This window comes from Corythoichthys intestinalis, chromosome 14, assembly GCF_030265065.1.
Source record: "Corythoichthys intestinalis isolate RoL2023-P3 chromosome 14, ASM3026506v1, whole genome shotgun sequence".
Classification (NCBI taxonomy): domain Eukaryota; kingdom Metazoa; phylum Chordata; class Actinopteri; order Syngnathiformes; family Syngnathidae; genus Corythoichthys; species Corythoichthys intestinalis.
The window spans coordinates 13,316,618-13,336,501 of NC_080408.1; the positions used below are offsets into that span (position 1 = coordinate 13,316,618).

At 39.8% G+C, this 19,884-nt stretch overlaps 1 protein-coding gene and 1 non-coding gene across 2 annotated transcripts; both read right to left on the reverse strand.

Moving 5' to 3' along the window:
- Positions 1-996: 996 nt before the first annotated feature.
- On the reverse strand, positions 997-17,410 carry dapk3 (death-associated protein kinase 3). Its single transcript, XM_057858227.1, has 9 exons — positions 17,214-17,410; positions 16,480-16,603; positions 9,970-10,330; positions 8,817-8,946; positions 8,652-8,700; positions 6,597-6,623; positions 6,361-6,513; positions 6,245-6,290; positions 997-1,625 (listed from the first exon to the last, which is right to left on the reverse strand). Exons 2-9 carry the CDS (start codon positions 16,539-16,541, stop codon positions 1,095-1,097), a joined length of 1,359 nt encoding a protein of 452 aa, XP_057714210.1. The 5' UTR covers positions 16,542-16,603; positions 17,214-17,410; the 3' UTR covers positions 997-1,094.
- A 2,286-nt stretch (positions 17,411-19,696) lies between these two features.
- Positions 19,697-19,768, reverse strand: trnae-cuc (transfer RNA glutamic acid (anticodon CUC)). The gene has a single exon. It is a non-coding gene; the product is annotated as a tRNA-Glu (tRNA).
- Between the last annotated feature and the right edge of the window lie 116 nt (positions 19,769-19,884).

Below are 19,884 nucleotides of genomic sequence, written 5' to 3' on the forward strand. Positions count from 1 at the left end.
TTGCTTCATGGCCGCAACATTGCGTAACTAGACCTTCTAGGACATCTTCAGCGTCTTACGTCTAGACTTTCGTCTAGACTTTCGAGGACAATTTTCAATCCGAGGACATCTTCCATGGCCGCAGCGTTGCATAACTGAAGTGTCTGGGTCATTCTGACCATTGTTTACATGAGCCTATGCTTACATATGTGTACTTACTTAGTTCCACCTACATGCTCACACATATCCAACCAAAATCACATGGGTGTCTCCAGCTTGCTCTCCCCTCCCTCAGGGCGACACCCTTACTGTGTTAGGCCAAACCCCTAAATAAAAATAGCAAGGAGGGTTTTTCTTTAGATCAATTTTGGTGACCATACAGCGTAATCTAGCATTTCTCTGTCTGGTCACTCTTTTGCTCTCCTTGGCCAAGAAAACTGAGTGTCTTCTCTCCTTATTTTTGGGTAATTTTACGAATGTCTACCTAAGGATCTATTTTTGAACTTGACAATACACATGAAAGTTAGTGTAAGTCAATACAGTTATTTTGCACTGATCATTTAGCCTATTAATTAATTAGGTTCATATTCTTTAGAAATGTAGAAATGACACCCATTCACCCAGTCTGTTTGGTCTTATTAATGTCCTGTTCCCAGAAAATATGTACATGCAGGTTATGATTTTGTACCTACGCCCTTGCATCACTATATAGAAGTTAGACCAGTTATTAGACGGTAGAGAAATGTAATTATTTACAGATAAAATGTTTTATTTGAGAAAAAAAAATGTTAACAGGTGTTTACAAATAAACAATAAGATTATAGCAACGTTTCAAAACATATAAGTGCCAAAAAGTACTTGAAAAAAAACTTAGCAGAATGCTGGGAATGTAAATTTTAAAAAAGGATGGAATGTTTCAGGTGTGCGTATGATAAAATTGTGAAAAAGTTCATTTTTTAGTGGTGAGGTGATGAAAGCAAGACACATTGCATAGCTGACACTGAAGGCTGTGTTTAAAAAAAAAAAAAAAAAAAAGAAATATTTAAAAAAAAAACAGGCTGTAAAAAGAAGTGTAAAATAATAAATTACATTTTGAGAGCTTGTTTGGCGTCGGATCATGGCGTGCTCTCTTGCCGGTCCCTGTCAACGGCGATGGAGCGTACCAACTCCTCCACCCAGCGCACCTCGTGTGCTACCTGCTCTGCCAGCGCATCGTAGCGGTTCTCCAGACGTCCGAACTTGCGCTTCAGGACGTTGGCGGCCTGCGCGGCTCCGCGGGCCTCCTCCTGGCTTTTCTTGCGCTGCGCCTGCGTGCGCTGCAGTTCCTGGCGGACGGCGCCGAGCTGGCTCGAGATGCCTCGGCTCTCTTCCTTGTACCAGCCCTCCTTTTCCTCATAGATGGACAGCAGCGCCGCCACGTCGTCGCGGCACGAGCGCCGATTGCGCTCCAGCTGGCGCAGGCCTTGCTCGGCCGCCGCGATCTCTTCCAGGACTTGAGAGAAGCGCTCGAAGTTGACGTAGGTGTTGTTGGGCGGCATGCTGGAGTGGGACTTGATGGTGTACTCCTTCAGGCGCGTGGTCTTGAGGCGTCGGCGCTCTGGCTTGTTGTCGCGCTCCTCCTGGCGCACGTTACGCCGCTTGATCACCTGGATGGCGCAAGACCAGCAATGTCAGTCTTTTTAAATGACAGACATCCAATCAATCGCTGTTTTCAACCTTCAGCTGAGAATTTAAATGAGTTTATCACAAGTACATGTTTAATCCATTTGAACTGGGGGAGCTGGCAGCGAGTGAAGAAAGTTTATGCACTGTCAGCATTCCCACTTAAAATGGATAGGATGTATGTTATATATATTTACATATATGTGGTGGAAAACAAAGACAAGGCTGAAAAAGCAGTTTCTGCTCTTGCACCTCTCTTTAAAATAAACTGCTGTATTTTAAGCCAAAAGAACTGTTGTGTTTGATAGAACAATATTTCTATATGCTGCCATAGCAGATTTATGGCGCAATCAGCCTCCGAACTATTTTTAATTTGTCCGTTTTAATCTGGAAACCCCTGTTGGCAGATGTCGCGCAACCGCTTTGTTTCAACCTAGCCATAAAAATAACATAAGTAATCCCGATCGATCGGGTCCGATCACGTCATTTTCAAAGTATCGGAATCTGCAAAAAAATATCGGACATGTCTTTTTTTTAATATATATATATATATATATATATATATATATATATTTTTTTTTTTTTTTTAATTTAAATCATTTTCTAGTTGTATTTAACATTACAGACAAAATGTCTTACACTTATCCAGAGTAATTTTGGCTTAAAGTAGGGCTATCAAATTTATTGCGTTAACGGCAGCAATTAATTTTTTTTAATTAATCACGTTATGTAATTAACGCATGCACTGCACGACCCACGCATTGTCGCGTTCAATCTACAAAGACGCTGTTTTACCTATAGATAGCACTAAAAGGCAGCGTATAATGAGTAGAGAGAATTTTGACAGCCTTTGGAGCCATTTTTTATGTAGCTAAAGCCTTACAATACCTCTCCCAGCAATGAAAAATAACGTGGGAGGCAATGTGGGGAAGGATAGTAGTCGTTGATCATTTTCTTAACACCCTATGTTCTTTCCCAACACAGAGAAGATTTATCAATTGGTGCCCCTATGCACAGTCATGGTTGTACTTCCCATCATGCATTTGGGCAGAAGTTAAATGGCTGCAGTATCATTTACTGAAAGCTCAACAAATACACTAGATGGCAATATTTAGTCACAATATACAAAGTCACATTTATCCTTTAAGAATTACAAGTCTTTCTATCCATGGATCCCTCTCACAGAAAGAATGTTAATAATGTAAATGCCATCTTGAGGATTTATTGTCATAATAAACAAATACAGTACTTATGTACTGTATGCTGAATGTATATATTTGTCCGAGTTTTATTCATTTTTTTCTTAATGCATTGCCAAAATGTATATGATCGGGAAAAATTATCGGGAATGATTGCAATTGGAACGGGAGCAAAAAAAAAAACAAAAAAACAATCGGATCGGGAAATATCGGGATCGGCAGATACTCAAACTAAAACGATCGGGATCGGATCGGGAGCAAAAAAACATGATCTGAACAACCCTAGTATTTGTTCTTCGAAATTTCTGTCATTTTTAGCTTAGAATCATAAATTGATGTCTAATATTTAGTCAAAAAAAAAAAAAAATTTTTTTAATTATTCACTCGCATATTTAATTTTTTTTTTAACAAATTAAGTCACAATGAAAAATTGGCGTCTGTAAAAAGTCACAGATATTTACCTCATAACTATTGCTTAATTGTATTTTTTTCGTTAATGTCGCATTTTCCCCAATATTTTAGATAAATAATCCAAACAAACAAAAATTGAAAAAAAAAAAAATTAAAAGGGTAAATATATAAAAATGAAAATCACGACCCTTGTTATATGACCATGTTTCACCCATAAAATCCTCCAAAATCCAGCTGTGGCCATTCACAGCTGTGTCTTGGCACTCGGTGATACATGCTACATGGAGTTTTTGGATCGAAAAGAGGCAAATACACGATAATATCTTGTTAAAATCATGGTGTCTTTAATTCTGCTCTCGTGTGCTCTCACCTCCAGTTATGGTTTTGTTGTTTAAAAAAATTATTTTTTTTTTTTAAAATGTCCTCCTGTTCTAATTTTTTCCTCCCCCAGAAAATTGAGATTTAAAGCTTTCCAATGATGTATCACAGGTGCATATCGGACAACTTTGAAATATGGCCAAATTGGGGGTCTCAGAGCGGAACTTCAAGTCACCGGAATGTTTTCCGCCATATACAAAATTTTTTGTTGTTGTATTTTATCATGAATATTTACGTATTTTCATCCGATATTATAATTATCACATTTAAGTTTTCACTTCAATATTCTATTTTCCCATCATTTGTATATTTTTAATCTATTTGTTGTAATCTTACCAAATATTTAGATATTTTTCTCAATTAATAATCATCCCACTGAAATAGATCTGTTTTTCCATAACATTTTTTTAATCTATACTGATATATAAATGGAACTTTGTCCACGTGTCTGCACGCGTGTTTGTTCCCTACGGACTCAGAAACAGCTGGGCGTATTTTGACAAAATTTTACACAGTTGTACTTTGTTTCTGTGAGTGTTCTTAGATGGGTTTCATTTCTGTAGTACTTAGTGGATTTAGTGCGAAAAATTAATTCGAAACTCCAAAAAATTAGCTTAGTAAATGCAACCTGATTGTGGAAGCAACAGCGCCATCTTTTAGGCAAATGACGCTTCTCTTGCGATTGTAATGCCGCAGTTGGCGTTCAAACTTTTACGTTTTCATGTACAAATTTAAATGTGCTGTGATGATACGTTGTGGCTTTGAGTACTCCACAACAAGACGCTGGATTCCAAATACAGTGACCCCTCGCGACTTCACGCTTCAAACTTTGCGCCCTCAGTCCATCGCAGACTTTTTTTTCAATTAAAAATTGAAATATAAATGGAGTACGCATTTTTTTTAGCTGTCCCGATCCGATCACGTAGTCCCTCGCTCTTGCTCCTGCGGGTTTTCTTGGTCAGGCAGTACACTGGAGTTGCTCATTAAAGTTAACGATGATTGATAGACGTTAAGGTTTGATCTTGCCACAGACGCTTGGAAGCCGAAACTTCAGAGCGCTGCATGCGTCAATCATCGTTTAACTTGTAAAACAGTTGCTCTGGCAACTCATTGTGTGTAAGTGAGCAGCTTGAGCAGATTTGAGTGAACTCATTCAATGAAGCAGTTAATAAAGATAAGCATTTTTCTACTTTAATTTTGTTTAAAAATAATTCGGTGGGGCAGTAACATGTTTAAAATTCATATTAATTATATGTGAAGTGCTTAAAAAAACATTTTTAAAAGAAATATATATACATAAAAGTTTTTTGGGTGAAAAGTGAAAAAAAAATGTCATATCTTTCCAATGCTAAATCTAAATAAACACATTAAACACACACAAAAAAAATGTTGGCTACTTTGCAGTTTTTCACTCATTGCGCCGGTTTCTGGTCCCAATTCACCACGAAAAACAAGGAAACACTGTAAATGTACAATTTTCCAAAATATTACTAAGGGATTCATTTCGGCTGCATAGTCAGAATGCAGTAACTGGTTTCTATTATGTGTTACGCCCACATTGGAGCCCATTCAAGTATTACACATGTGCACTAATTCGCAGTCTGACACGGGCTGAGCAAACTGGCCCGCATGCGCAGAAGCATCAAAACAAATACCTACACTCTTTGCGTGCAGTTTGCCCCGACTTGACCATGTAAGCAATACTGAAATATTGCTCATTTGGCGCATAGTAAGAAACCGAGCATTATCAGGCATATCCTTTTCTTCATTGTATTTTTGTATATGACTGTGGTCAAGCCCGCCTCCTGTGTGGTAAAAGCAGAGTTACAGCTAGGCGCTATCGCTAACGAACAGCTACATCGCTGCCGTCTTGCGTGCCGCTCTCACCCTTTGCTGACATAATTGCGGCATGAATTTCTATTTGGGAGACTTGACAGTTCAGACCAACGCCACATCCTGGAAAAATGTGGCCCAGTTCAGATTTAAACCACATATGAAAGTGACCCAGATTGGATTTGAAATGGTCTACTTTCATGCGACTTGTCCTGTTCAGACCGTCAAGTTAATGCCTCACTCTAGTCGGAAAAACACGGGGAAAAAATCGCATTTGAGCATTAAGACCTGCGGTCAGAACCTATTCTCCACGTTGCTCATCACAATACTGTACACAGTGATGGAAAAGTGATTGCGCATTAACGCGTTTTATAGTGTCCCTCTACTATTATATTACAGTTGGATCTCTAAGGAAAGTATGTTTTAGCTGCCATTTGGTTGTATTGCGTTCATGATAAGAAAAAACCCGAGCAATGCCGAGCCATACTGCTAGATTATAGTTTAAAATACAAATATACACAAGTAGTGCTCACTATAGTGTACACAGTAGTGTACTTGTCTAGTAATATTTGCAGATATGTTTAAATATTCCTGCATTATTTTGTTTCTCAAATATTTTTAGAGCATTATTCAGTATTTTTAGCATTATCTTGCATTTGCTTTTAATTCAACTTCCATTAGAAGATCCTTGATCTGTTTCTTTGACCTTTGTTTTTATGAATGAGAAAGAAAAGTCTACCTTAGTACAAGATTACAAAAAAAAAAAACCCAAAAAAATTCACCTTAATCCATGGATGTTGAAGACTGTCTTCAATATTCATTCTCTTCCTGTAATGATGAGTAAGTTAGAAAAAGACAGCACAAAAACATGCAAAAACCTTTTGACACAGTCACCCACTTCGGATCTTTGACTAGCAGGCGTCGTATAAAGTCTTTGGCTAATTCGCTGGTGTTGCTGAAGTATTCCTCATCAAAGTCATAGTTGACTGCCGAGATGTTGGTTAGCGTTTCCTGCTTGGTCTCGCCCAGGAACGGAGAAGCGCCGCTTAACCTACCGGGAAAGATTTGAAGCGAATGAATCTGGTCAATGTTTTTGTTAGCGTGTTAGCCTCGTGTGCCGGGTATGTCACTTACAGGATGTAGGTGATCACGCCAATGCTCCTGCACAAAAACATAAGAATAAAAATGAAACAAAGGAAGAGGCACAATGTACAGATTTAACCCTTTCAGGGAGTTGTCGTCACTACGGTGGACATCTACAGTGATCCCTCGTTACTTCGCGCTTCAAACTTCGTGCCCTTAGTCCATTGCAGATTTTTTTTAAAAATTAAAAAAACAAAGACAGACGAGCTGTCCCGAGCCGATCGCGTAGTCTCACTCTCCCTCCCTCTCCTTGCTTTCTGTTGGTCAGGCAGTGCACTGGAGTTGCTTACTTATTAAGGATACAAATGATTGACAGATGTTTGGGTTTGATCGAGCCAGTGATGTGAATTTCAAATCACCACATGTGTCAATCATTGTTTAACTTGTTAAACAGTGTGTAAGTGAGCAGTTTGAGCAGATTAGAGTGAACTCACTTAAAGAAGCATTTAACAAAGACAATCATTTTTCTGCTTTTATTCTTGTTTAAAAATAATTCAGTGGGACAGTAATATGTTTAAAACTTACCATAATTATTACATTTGAAGTGCTTAAAAAACATTTATTAAAATATAATAAATACACATAAAACTTTTTTTTTTTTTTTTAATTATACTTAGGGAGAAAAGGAAACATGTCTTATTTGTGTCTCCCTTTCCAATGCTAAATCTGAATAAATACAATAAACACAAAAAAATATATCCTTTTTTTCTGGGGGGGGGGGGGGGGGGGGGGGCACCTTGTGGTTTTTCATTTATCGCGGTGGGTTCTGGTACTTAACCGGGAAAAGCAAGGGAACACTGTATTTAAAAGTTAGCATTAGCTTAACTCATTCACTGCTAGCCCAGGTCACAGGCAGCGTATGTGTTGTGCGAGTTAGTAAGAAGAACATTTATATTGAAAACAATTATTGACAGCCGGAAGTGAACGAATGATCGCTACCAGCCTATCCCATTTAAAATGGATTGGACATCTATTGCCGTCAATGGCAGCCAAAGAGTTAAAATATGTGAGGTTACAAGCGATTTATCAAAAAAAAAAAAAAAAAAAATTTAAATTCTCAGCGCAAAACACATGGGCCACACACTTATTTGAATTTGTCTTTATTTCATATATTACTGTATATGCTTTTCAATTTATTACAATTTGTTTTCAACTACGTATTTTTTCAAGACATGATTTTTAAAAAATTGATTATATTTGATTTAAAATTAAAATGATAGTTATTTCAAATATTTTTCGTTAATACTTTATTTTACTCCAGTAATTTTCGGACTATAAGGTTCACCTGACAATAGGCCGCTACCCACCAAATTGGACACGAAGACGGCATTTGTTCAAAGATAAGCAGCACTGGACTATAAGCCACACTTGTCCTCACTGTATTATGGGATATTTACACCAAAAGATACTAACCAGTAACACTATATTTGACAGCTGCATCTTAAGACTGCCATAAGACCAAATGAACCACCATGACTAGCTTCAAGAAGCTTCATGTGGCCATCACTGATCCATGGGGGAGACAATAAACCTCTACTGCCACCTGCTGTCAACACTGTTGTCGTCCAACATGCCTCTTAGCATGCACTGCAGCGCAACAGATATAAATAACAATCAAAACTTCTGTGCTAATTATTTCTTAAGTTACTCTTCCAGTTGTTTCATTAATTGCTAGCTATGGTATTTGGTAAAACTTTATTTGACAGTGGCGCCATGAAACAGTCATAAGTCCATCATAATTATGACATGAAACTGCCATGAGCACTAATGAATGCTTATGACGGATGTAATTTTGTGGCATTCGACAAATTATCTCACTTTTGAATGGATCTAAAGATCCAAGCTGGACATAAATTGTGTTAATTTCAAACAATATATCGGTTCTTGGTGGGTGCATATCGATAACCTCTTGGGCTAGAAAGTACTGCAATATATCATCTATTTTTATACATTGTCACATCCCTACAATAAAACCATCCAAATGGCCGAATAAAGTGCTGCATATTGAAGAGTTTTGTGACAGTGGAAAGAAGGTTAGTGTCTTACCACATGTCTGCTTCCAGTCCCAGTGGTTCATAGTTAACTATTTCTGGAGCTGGAAAGTGTAGAGGAATGAAGATGTGAATGTGAAGCAGATGCGGAGATCGCAAAAAAGCCGCAGGCTGGGCGAGAAAAGTACATTTGAGGGAAATTTGTTTGGCGCGAACCTACCAACAAACTCCGGGGTTCCAAAGATGTTTTTGAACTCGTTGCCGGCTTTGATCTGATGGGCAATGCCGAAGTCGATGAGCTTTATCCTGGGATTGGGAACATTCTTGTCCAGCAACATGATGTTCTCCGGCTGAAAAAATACAAAAATATTGTGGAGCACACATTTAAATAATGAATCTCATACGATTTTTAAAACAAGACTAACCTAAGTTTGAGTGGTTTACATGGTGACTCTCCGAGAATACGAAAAATTTCAAATTTGCATTTATATGGCCCGTCTCCATTCGAACAATGTCGCAATTCCGCATGAAAACGATGTAGTATTCATGCCAGGCCCTAGGGGGCAGTGCAGATTTACTAGGCGATAGCGAATGATGCACTTTGACCCCACCAAGTTCCTCAGCCCGGAAAAAAATATGCCCGCCCATTCGAAACAATGGCATTTTTCTTTTGCTCAAAAAAGCACAAAAATGGAAACATGCAACATATTTAATTTAAAAATATAATTAATACAGTAAATTAAAGCCAACATTCCGCCATATTTGCTGTTTTTAATGTTTAGTAGCACGGCTGCGGATGCATGTGACGTGTACGAGTGCTGACGTTATCGGCGCGGTGTCGTACCGCGGGAGCCTTTGATATGCATGCGGAGCAAGCCCCCCTAAATCCCCCGCAATCGAATTCTTCCACTTTGGAGGCAGGATTCATAATTTTTCGTCTTCAACGACACCAATTATGCACGCGAGGCCATTCCGCTACTCAGTCATTGCGTCTTTGTGTTGCGATTTTAAACTGCCCCATAGACGGCTAATCAGTTTAAAGTGGGAGGGATTCATTCGCTCCCTCCCTGCCAGTTCAAATGAATTGGACGTCTACTGTGACAAACTCAATTCAATTCACAGCAGTGAATAAACGAACCGTTCCACTTCAAATGAATTGGACGTCTACTAATGATAAATACATTCCAATTCACAGCAAAAGGATAAAAATAGCTTGTTTTTCTGTTTATCATTTGTCTTGTATATTATCCTAGAATGATTTCCTGACCCATGTATCGATAATTGTTATATCGCCATATTGTGAGATAATAATTATTGTGAGCCTTGTATCGCAAATCATCGTGTATCATGAGGTTCCCACCCCTGGTCCATACCTTGAGGTCAAAGTGCGCGATGCGTTTTGAGTGCAGATAGTGCACTCCGTCCAGGATCTGCTTAAGGAACTGCGTGGCCTCCTCCTCGCTCAGCGACTCCTTCTCGGCGAGGAAGTCGAAGAGCTCCCCTCCCGACACCAGCTCCAGGATGAGGATGACGTCAGTCTTGTTCTCGAAGATGTCGTGCAGCGTGATGATGTTGCTGTGCTGGATCTCGCGAAGGATGTTGACCTCGCGCTCGATCTCCTCGCGGCTCACGCCCCGCCGGCTGGATGACAGGCGGCGCTTCTTGATGAACTTGGCGGCGTACTCGGAGCCCGAGCTCTTTTCCTTGCACTTGCGCACGATGGCAAACTGACCGCTGAAGGACGTACAAGCAGAAGGTGTCCATGAAATGACTTACTGCAGAAACGTCTGAATAGTTGCTGACGGATTACATCTTCTCAACATCATTAATCAACTCTCAAACTAACCGAAAGTCGTATTTCAATCTATGCACAATGACTCTCAATAAGTTCAATATTTTTTGTCAGGCATTTTAGTTAATGAAACTTTTTTCCCCAGTATATATTTTTTTAATGTACCTACATTTAGAATTGAATACGCAGGTTGACATGTAGTAGCTTCTTTACAATTGTGTTATATTGTGAGTGGTCAAAAAAAAAACAATTCAAAACAAAGAATTTGTATGTGTGCGAAGGTCAATTGTCTAAAAAACAAAAAAAAGTCAAGTTTTTCAATGAATTTAGTTACCAAATAAACAACTGGTTATCCCATTTATTAATTTTTTCTTAGTCTCGATGCCTTTCACAGGTCAATCTAGCAATTCTGGTGTACTGTAATACTGTAGTAAATAAGTCAGCGTTGGCTGGGCAAGAATAACCAGGAAAACCTGACTTCCATAAAATAAAAAAATAAATAACTGCTTCTCCTTCAATATGACTTGAACTGCCAACCCTCCCAGTCCAAACAGATTGGACGTCTACCGCCATCAATGACAGCTACTGAGTTGAAAGAATAGGGGTGTGACAATATATCGAATATGTGATATATCGCGATACTTTGTAGCATACGTGGGGATAGTCCCCTCTGTTGGGCGAAATTTTCATTGCATGTAATTGACTTTCCAATACATTAATTTAAAATTGAGACTTTTCCGGTAAAATGTTGTCTATAAAAGTTGTAAAGCAATAAAACAAACAACAAAAATGAATGAAATTAACAAAAAATATATTTTTATAATGGGTCAAAATTAATTTTGAATAGATCAAGTGACTAGCACCCTAGAGACGGTCATTTGCTTTGCTTAGCCAAAACCACCTGAGAACAGAAGATATAAGTGGGATCACATAGTTTTTTTCTAGCCTAAGCTTTCAAAAGCGACCACAACTACTGAGTGAGAACCAAAAATTGAAGATGTGGACCATGAAACAACGGAGAGCATCGCCAAAATGGTGAGCGGAGTTTCGGTTTGTCCCACTAAAGACGTTAAAGTGCCTGTGACAGCATAAAAAAATCTTAAATAGCATTATTACGTGAAATAACTATTAACGACAATTCAAGTGTATACAACAATTTGGCAAAGTGTCGATGACGAGAAATGAGTCTTTCAATCTGCCGTTTAGCTACACCTGTCATAATGGCACTCTGGTGCTGCCATCTTGGTGATGACGTCGGCAGAGTAACGATTTCAGCTGATTTAGAATCCAGCCCAGTGGAGGAGGAAGATTCAGAACGAAGAAAATGCGACAGAGAGCAGCAAAATGTCATTGGGTTTTATCTCTCTACTCCAATATTTTTACAGGATATTCTTTTTATCTCAGTATTTTCCCCAATTGCTAAATAAATTTATGACTTTATGATGGTTATGACGAGGGCTGTCAAAATTATCGCGTTAACGCACGGTAATTAATTTTTTAAATTAATCACGTTAAAATATTTGACGCAATTAACGCACATGTCCCGCTCAGACAGTATTCTGCCTTTTGGTAAGTTTTACAGCAAGGCTTTTTGTGCTGCAGCACAACAGCAAACTCTTGTGGTCGCTTTGCGACATGGTTTATTTTTTTCTTGCCAGTTCATATGGCTGCACGACGTCTCGGGCTGATAATGTTGTGCTTATATGATCCTTGGACAAGATTTGTCCGTAAGTATGGTTGTTGTAAAGAATGTACATATTATGTTAGTAAGCGAAATGTTCTATTTTTTGTATGAGACGCTTTTTGTTTATGTTTAGTGAACCTGTATAGCGTGCTAAGCTAATGTTGTTGCTAATGCAATGCTTGTGTACTTTTTTTTTTGTAGTTTTATGACGGTCTAAAGAGGACAATGGTTTGAGGCTATTTTATTAATAAATCAGATGAAAAAGGAAGAAGTCTGATTATTAAGGCGTCGTTCACTAGCTGTCTAGCTTTGGAAAAAGTAGACGCTTCGGAGTGAGGACAGCATAGACAGATTTAAATGACAGTAGAGTGAAATGCGCACTACAGTCCTTAGTGTCTTATCTTTCCATTCCAACAATTTATTTAAAATAATAATAATAATAATATGGCATATTTTATAGATGGTTTGAATTGCGATTAATTGCGATTAATTACGATTAATTAATTTTTAAGCTGTAATTAACTCGATTAAAAATTTTAATCGTTTGACAGCCCTAGTTATGACATAAAATGACAATAAAAACGCTTATTTTCAACGTATTATTATAAATATTCCTGGCTGGAATATTCAGTCAATAAGGATGCAGCGTCTACTTTTCCACTAGGTAAGACAGAAAAACTTACACGGACAAGCACACGCACATACACACAGCTGGGATGTCTGTATGTACCAGCATGGGCTAAGCTACTATCCGAGCATACATCTTGTTAATTAATCATACCTGTCAACCCGAGGACGTTGGCAGTCTTACAAATACTGACGTATGCCTTTACAAAACAGTGACTAATCTTACAATGTTTTATATACAGTGGGGCAAATAAGTATTTAGTCAACCACCAATTGTGCAAGCTCTCTTACTTGAAAAGATTAGAGAGGCCTGTAATTGTCAACATGGGTAAACCTCAAACATGAGAGACAGAATGTGGAAAAAAAAAAAAATTGTTTGATTTTTAAATAATATATTTCCAAATTAGAGTGGAAAATAAGTATTTGGTCACCTACAAACAAGCAAGATTTCTGGCTGTCAAAGAGGTCCAACTTCTTCAAACGAGGTCTAACGAGGCTCCACTCATTAACCTGTATTATTGGCACCTGTTTTAACGCATTATCAGTATAAAAGACACCTGTCCACAACCTCAGTCAGTCACACTCCAAACTCCACTATGGCCAAGACCAAAGAGCTGTCGAAGGACACCAGAGACAAAATTGTAGACCTGCACCAGGCTGGGAAGACAATCTGCAATAGGTAAAACGCTTGGTGTAAAAAAATCAACTGTGGGAGCAATTATTAGAAAATGGAAGACATACAAGACCACTGATAATCTCCCTCGACCTGGGGCTCCATGCAATATCTCACCCCGTGGCGTCAAAATGATAACAAGAACGGTGAGCAAAAATCCCAGAGCCACAAGGAGGGACCTAGTGAATGACCTACAGAGAACTGGGACCACAGTAACAAAGGCTACTATCAGTAACACAATGCGCCGCCAGGGACTCAAATCCTGCAATGCCAGACGTGTCCCCCTGCTGAAGAAAGTACACGTCCAGGCCCGTCTGCGGTTCACTAGAGAGCATTTGGATGATCCAGAAGAGGACTGGGAGAATGTGTTATGGTCAGATGAAACCAAAATAGAACTTTTTGGTAGAAACACAGGTTCTCGTGTTTGGAGGAGAAAGAATACTGAATTGCATCCGAAGAACACCATACCCACTGTGAAGAACGGGGGTGGAAACATCATCCTTTGGGGCTGTTTTTCTGCAAAGGGACCAGGACGACTGATCTGTGTAAAGGAAAGAATGAACGAGGCCATGTATTGAGAGATTTTGAGTGAAAATCTCCATCATGAAAGGTGGAAAAGCGCTATATAAGTATTGATTGATTGATTGATTGATTGATCAGCAAGCACATTGAAGATGAAACGTGGCTGGGTCTTTCAGCATGACAATGATCCCAAACACACAGCCAGGGTAACAAAAGAGTGGCTTCGTAAGAAGCATTTCAAGGTCCTGGAGTGGCCTAGCCAGTCTCCAGATGTCAACCCCATAGAAAATCTGTGGAGGGAGTTGAAAGTCCGTGTTGCCCAACGACAGCCCCAAAACATCACTGCTCTAGAGGAGATCTGCATAGAGAAATGGGTCAAAAAACCAGCAACAGTGTGTTAAAAGCTTGTGAAGAGTTACAGAAAACGTTTGGCCTCCGTTATTGCCAACAAAGATGAACTTTGAACAAACAAAGATGACCGAATACTTATTTTCCACCATGATTTGCAAATATATTCTTTAAAAATCAAGCAATGTGATTTTCTGTTTTTTTTTTTTTTTTCACATTCTGTCTGTCATGTGCCTCTTTCCTACTGAAACTAGTGGGTCAACGCGCGTTTTTTCCAAGCCGATGCAACCCACTAGCAATTGGCATTTGGCACCTTTCCCATTGACAAAAAAAGAAGTGTCTTTTTTTTTTTTCCACCCGTCCAACCCCCCACCCCTCCTCAGCCGTGCGTAAGGTTACGTGACGTCACCACGCTAAGATGTGCGTCGACAAGTGCGACCGAATTGACCGAATTCATTCAGTTCAAGCAGCACTTCTCAAATAGTGGGGCGCGCCCCCCTGGGGGGGCGCAGAGCGATGCCGGGGGGGCGCAGTATTTTTGAACTAAGTAAGAGCACTCAGCACACACAGAAAACAGATATGAAGAGCAGTGTGCCACTGCCGTTTTCGAAAGCCGTTTTCCGACCGGACTCACTCACGCAGCTACCCACTGTCTTGTCCGGTTCTCACGTCGCCGCCCGAGAAGTGCCATTTTCGGCTTGGGATCGTCACGACGACCGCCCTCACCTACGGTTCTACCTCGGCCGCCGAGAATGCGCTTTTTTCGTGCCGTTTGCCTTTTAGCTTTGACTTTTAATACAGTGGGTGATGAGGAAAGACCACTGTTTACTGTGTCTAAAAATAATTATAGCGGACAGCCAGAAGCCAAATCAATTAAGACGCCACTTAAAGACATTAGACCCCAATCTCATTGATAAGCCGCTTGATTGTTTTTCAGTGAAAACGTGCTGAATGTTGCTAACAATCGTCCTGCTTTGTCAGTGTTATATCAGTAAACCAGTGAGCATTGTTAGCATGCTCGTTGCAAAATAACTCCGCACCATTGCAAAGGAAGCAAATACTGTGAGCAGCAAAAATAAAAACTGTCCTGTCCAAGGACACTCTTTTTTTCCCTTTTATTCAGTTTTACTTTTTCGGTCAAATTTTTTGGCATATTGTCCTCATGAGTGAATGTTTCTAATCAATTTCAATTTGTTATTATTTACTGATTTTATTACATTTTATTTTCCTGTATCAAATGGTCAAAAATGTACCTTGAGTGTATTTTTTACAGTTTGGATGTGACTGTTTTTTGAAATTCAAGCAAATTGATGCACGTCAAGTCTTCTCTGTTACAAACAAAACAATGTTAATAAAGATATACTTTATTATAAGTTGATCTATGTTACTTTTTTCTTTATTAGAAAAAAAAAAGGACACAATGTTAGGCAAATGCGTATTTATGATAGTAATTTTATAGACAAATCATACTATTTACAGTGGCGGCAGAGAGTTTGGGGGGGGCGCGAAACATTTACGTCTTCCTTGGGGGGGGCGTGACAGAAAGTAATTGAGAAGCACTGAGTTCAAGGAAGTAAACAATGCAGAGCAACATGGAAGCCTCCTTTCCGTTTGTGTTCTTTGTTTTCATGCTTTTTACTGCCCTCACAATGGTCGAAATGCAGCAAAGGATCAACATTCTGCTTGTGCTGAGGAAATGTAGGCGACGTGAATTTTGTTTTGAAATTGAAAGGAGTCGTGTAAGTCACAGAAGGAGAAGAAGAGCCTTTGTTTCATCTGTTATGGCATTATGTTACGCATCACTTAAGAGCCTACGTCACCACGTAGATTAGGGTGTTGACTGTTGACCCGGGGTTTTGCTTTCACACTGCATGACGATCAGAGCCGAGGTGATTTTAACGCGTGTCGCTTGGCGGGTTGATTGACATGGGTCGAGGCGGGTCGCTGTACCTTTCCCACTGCCACAAAAAGCCGATTGTTAGTGGGTTGACATGGGTTTTTTGGCCAGTGGCAAAGGGGTAATGGTTGAGGTTTCCCCATGTTGACAATTACAGGCCTCTTTAATATTTTCAAGTGGGAGAACTTGCACAATTAGTTGTTGACCAAATACTTATAACACCATTTACCATTTATTTGCCCTACTGTATCACCATTTCGATATTTTGTCACACCCCTAGAGATCATCGTTATCTTGTTTCGCGTATCGTGAGGTAAGACCACATTTATTCACAGCATACCTGCCCAGCTCCTCTCCCATCTCATAGTGCAGCTCAACATCCTCTTGCCTGAAGCCGGCCATGATGAATCGGATGCCCCTACGCTGCTGCTGGCCTGGCAGCCCTCCTTGGAGTCTATGTTCCACTGCCAAGACATTACACTTCATACGTAAAACAGAAAAAAAGTTGGCCCGAGGCAACATCCAAATTAGCATCACATGTTCTTTCTTCTTCCCTTTCCTCCTTATTTGGCCAACAGTGTTGCGAATGATGTCAGAGAGCCCCCTGCATTCCAGTCCTACTTACATCATCTGCTTGCCAATAAATCCAAGTTAAAGGGAATTAGCGAACGGACATTTGAACTATTTCCTCACTTAGCGTACAGACATTTAAACAATTTTTAACTTATTCAAATGGAATACCATTCTCAAAGTTAAAATCGCTTTAACAAAATAATGGCAGTCATTCGCTCTTTACGATACAAACACATAAACACGTAAGAACAGCACCAATGCGTAAAGCACTATAAATTGTGACCATTTTTCTAAAATAGTAGATAGGCAATAAGATTCAGAAACATTTCGTGGGAGAAAAGGTACGAAAAAAACAGTATGCACTCAAGACGGTAGTTAGCTTAGCTGAAATGCTAGCTTTGTGAAACCATCTGCTATCAAATTACTACGTTCCCGTCATTGGTAAACACTGAATAAAGTCCAACTTTGGGTTAAAAAATGTTTTTTAAACTGGGTACTTACCGTACGATTGGACTATGAGTGCCGCATTCTGCTCAAAAGTGTCTGATTGTGTATGTGGAAGTGTAAGACAAAAAGCGACACATACACACAGATATTCCGTTGTGGTTTATCAAAATATATGTCGTCACTACGAGTGTAGTATCTTAGACAGCGGGAAAATTCACTCAGCAATAGGAATACAAATCATGATTTTTAGTTTTTTTTTATCCAATGAAGGAGAGCGTTTCCGAAACATTTGCAAACTTGCGGTGTTTCTCTTTAAACGTCTTTTATTTTGAAAAACAATTTCTGTCAAGTTCCGGCATTATCGTGAGCAACCGTTTCAGGTAAATACGTGCCAGAAGGGAAAACATATGGATTGACGTCATCACGAGTCTTAACCTGCCGCAGTGAGTCAAGAGCACGCGATGCAGTTAAGAAGCCTCACTTTTGGTGGAGACTGTCACCACAGATATACATTATTAACTCATTCACTGCTACTAAAGGCGATAGACACCAAATGCATTTCAAGTGGAATGGCTGATACTGATTGCACATGGTAACATGTACATTTAATGTCTCCATTTTCTTGTATTTCGAGGTAAATTTTGACTTAACGGTATCGTCTCACTACACGGAATTTCGGGTTATGTCGAAAGACATGACGCCTTTCATGAAACCTGTCATGATGCATGACATGATGCCTTTCATGACGCATGTAATGATGCCTCTTAATACACCTGACATGACACCTGTCATGAGACATGACATGACACCTGACATGATGCCTGTTATGACTCCTGTCATGACGTACAACATGACGGCAGTCATGACGCTTGACATGACCCCTGACATGATTCTTGTCATGACACATGACATGAAGACTGTCATGATGCATGACATGACACCTGACATGACACTGGATGCTTTTCAGGCATGTAGTTGATGTTGCTATGTTACTTAGTTTTGCTGCTCTTTTTTGTTATATGATTGTATGAGCTACATATATTTCCTGTCTTGACAAGGAAAATCTTGGCCTGAATAAAATGAAAAATGAATGAAAAAAATGACACCTGTCATGACGCATGACATGAAGCCTGTCATGACGCCTGTCATGGTGAATGACACGACACCTGTCATGTACATTTTGCACATTGTGTCATGTCATGTACATTTTAAGTCTCCTTTTTTTTCCATTTCAACCGAAATTTTGATTTACGGTGACAGTGTAATCTCACTATATGGAAAATCGGGTGATTTCGACAGACATGACAACTGTCATGAAACCTGTAATGACACCTGACATGACACCTGTCATGAGACATGACACGACACCTGACATGATGCCTGTTATGACTCCTGTCATGACTTACGACATGACGCCTGTCATGACACACGACATGACGTCTGTCATGATGCATGACATAAAGCCTGCCATGACGCATGATGTGAAGCCTGTCATGACGCCTGTCATGGCGAATGACACGACACCTGTCATGTACATTTTGCACATTGTCATGTACATTTTAAGTCTCCTTTTTTCTATTTCATCCGAAATTTTGATTTACGGTAACGGTGTAATCTCTCTACATGGAAAATCGTGTGATTTCGACAGACATGACAACTGTCATGAAACCTGCAATGACACCTGACATGACACCTGTCGTGACACATGACACGACACCTGACATGATGCCTGTTATGACTCCTGTCATGACGTACGACATGAGGCCTGTCATGATGCACGACATGACGTCTGTCATGATGCATGACATGAGGCCTGCCATGGCGCATGATATGAAGCCTGTCATGACGCATGTCATGGGCATGACGCATGACACGACAACTGTCATGTACATTTTTCACCTTGTGTCATGTCATGTACATTTTGTCTCCTTTTTTTCTCGCGTTCAACGTAAAATTTGACTTACAGTGACGGTGTAATCTGACTACATGGAAAATTTGACTGTCATAAAACTTGTGTAATGACGCATGACATGATGCATTTCATGACGCCTGTCATGACGCATGACATGATGCTTGTCATGACACTCCGCCCCCAACTGAACTCATCAGCACTGACGAGTTTGGGTGGGGGGTTAGCCTTAGCCACACGGTTGCTAACCATCATATGCTGTTGTTTAGCCACAACTGGATTAATTCCCTTTTTACTATTCATCCTTCACATAGCCACTGGACACAGAAATGTCATTTAATCCATCTGCAGGCAACCGGGAGATCATGATTTTACGACACTGTGCGGGTGTGCGCTGGTCCTTATGGGAAACCGCAGTCTTCCCTCAGGCAAAACACTACCGCTGTTGTCCAGCGGCATTGCTAAAATCGACCAAAACTGAAAAGTAACCTATTTTGCTTTAAGGAATCCACATGCGATGTCTGTCTTTATGCTGTAAAACCTGAAAAGGAAACGGAACTCAAAAGTGCGGCTGGCGGAAGTTGAAAACATTTCAGTGTTTCTCTGTTACATCAAGAAAAAAAGGAAATTCCCTGACCGGGAATCGAACCCGGGCCGCGGCGGTGAGAGCGCCGAATCCTAACCACTAGACCACCAGGGAAAGTGACCGACACCAGCACAATTTTAAATTTTATTAGATGACATAACGTTCAAGAAGTCTGAGGCTGTAAAATGAGATAGGACCACCGTCCATCCATCGAAAAGGACTCCCAGTAA

Excerpts from the sequence above, each read along its gene's own strand:
- dapk3 (XM_057858227.1), bottom strand. The coding sequence starts at position 16,541 with ATGGCCGGCTTCAGGCAAGAGGATGTTGAGCTGCACTATGAGATGGGA. Across the intron at positions 6,624-8,651 it reads GGACTGGAAGCAGACATGTG|GAGCATTGGCGTGATCACCT; the intron begins GTAAGACACTAA and ends GTTTTTGTGCAG. Across the intron at positions 6,514-6,596 it reads GGCGTGATCACCTACATCCT|GTTAAGCGGCGCTTCTCCGT; the intron begins GTAAGTGACATA and ends CTTTCCCGGTAG.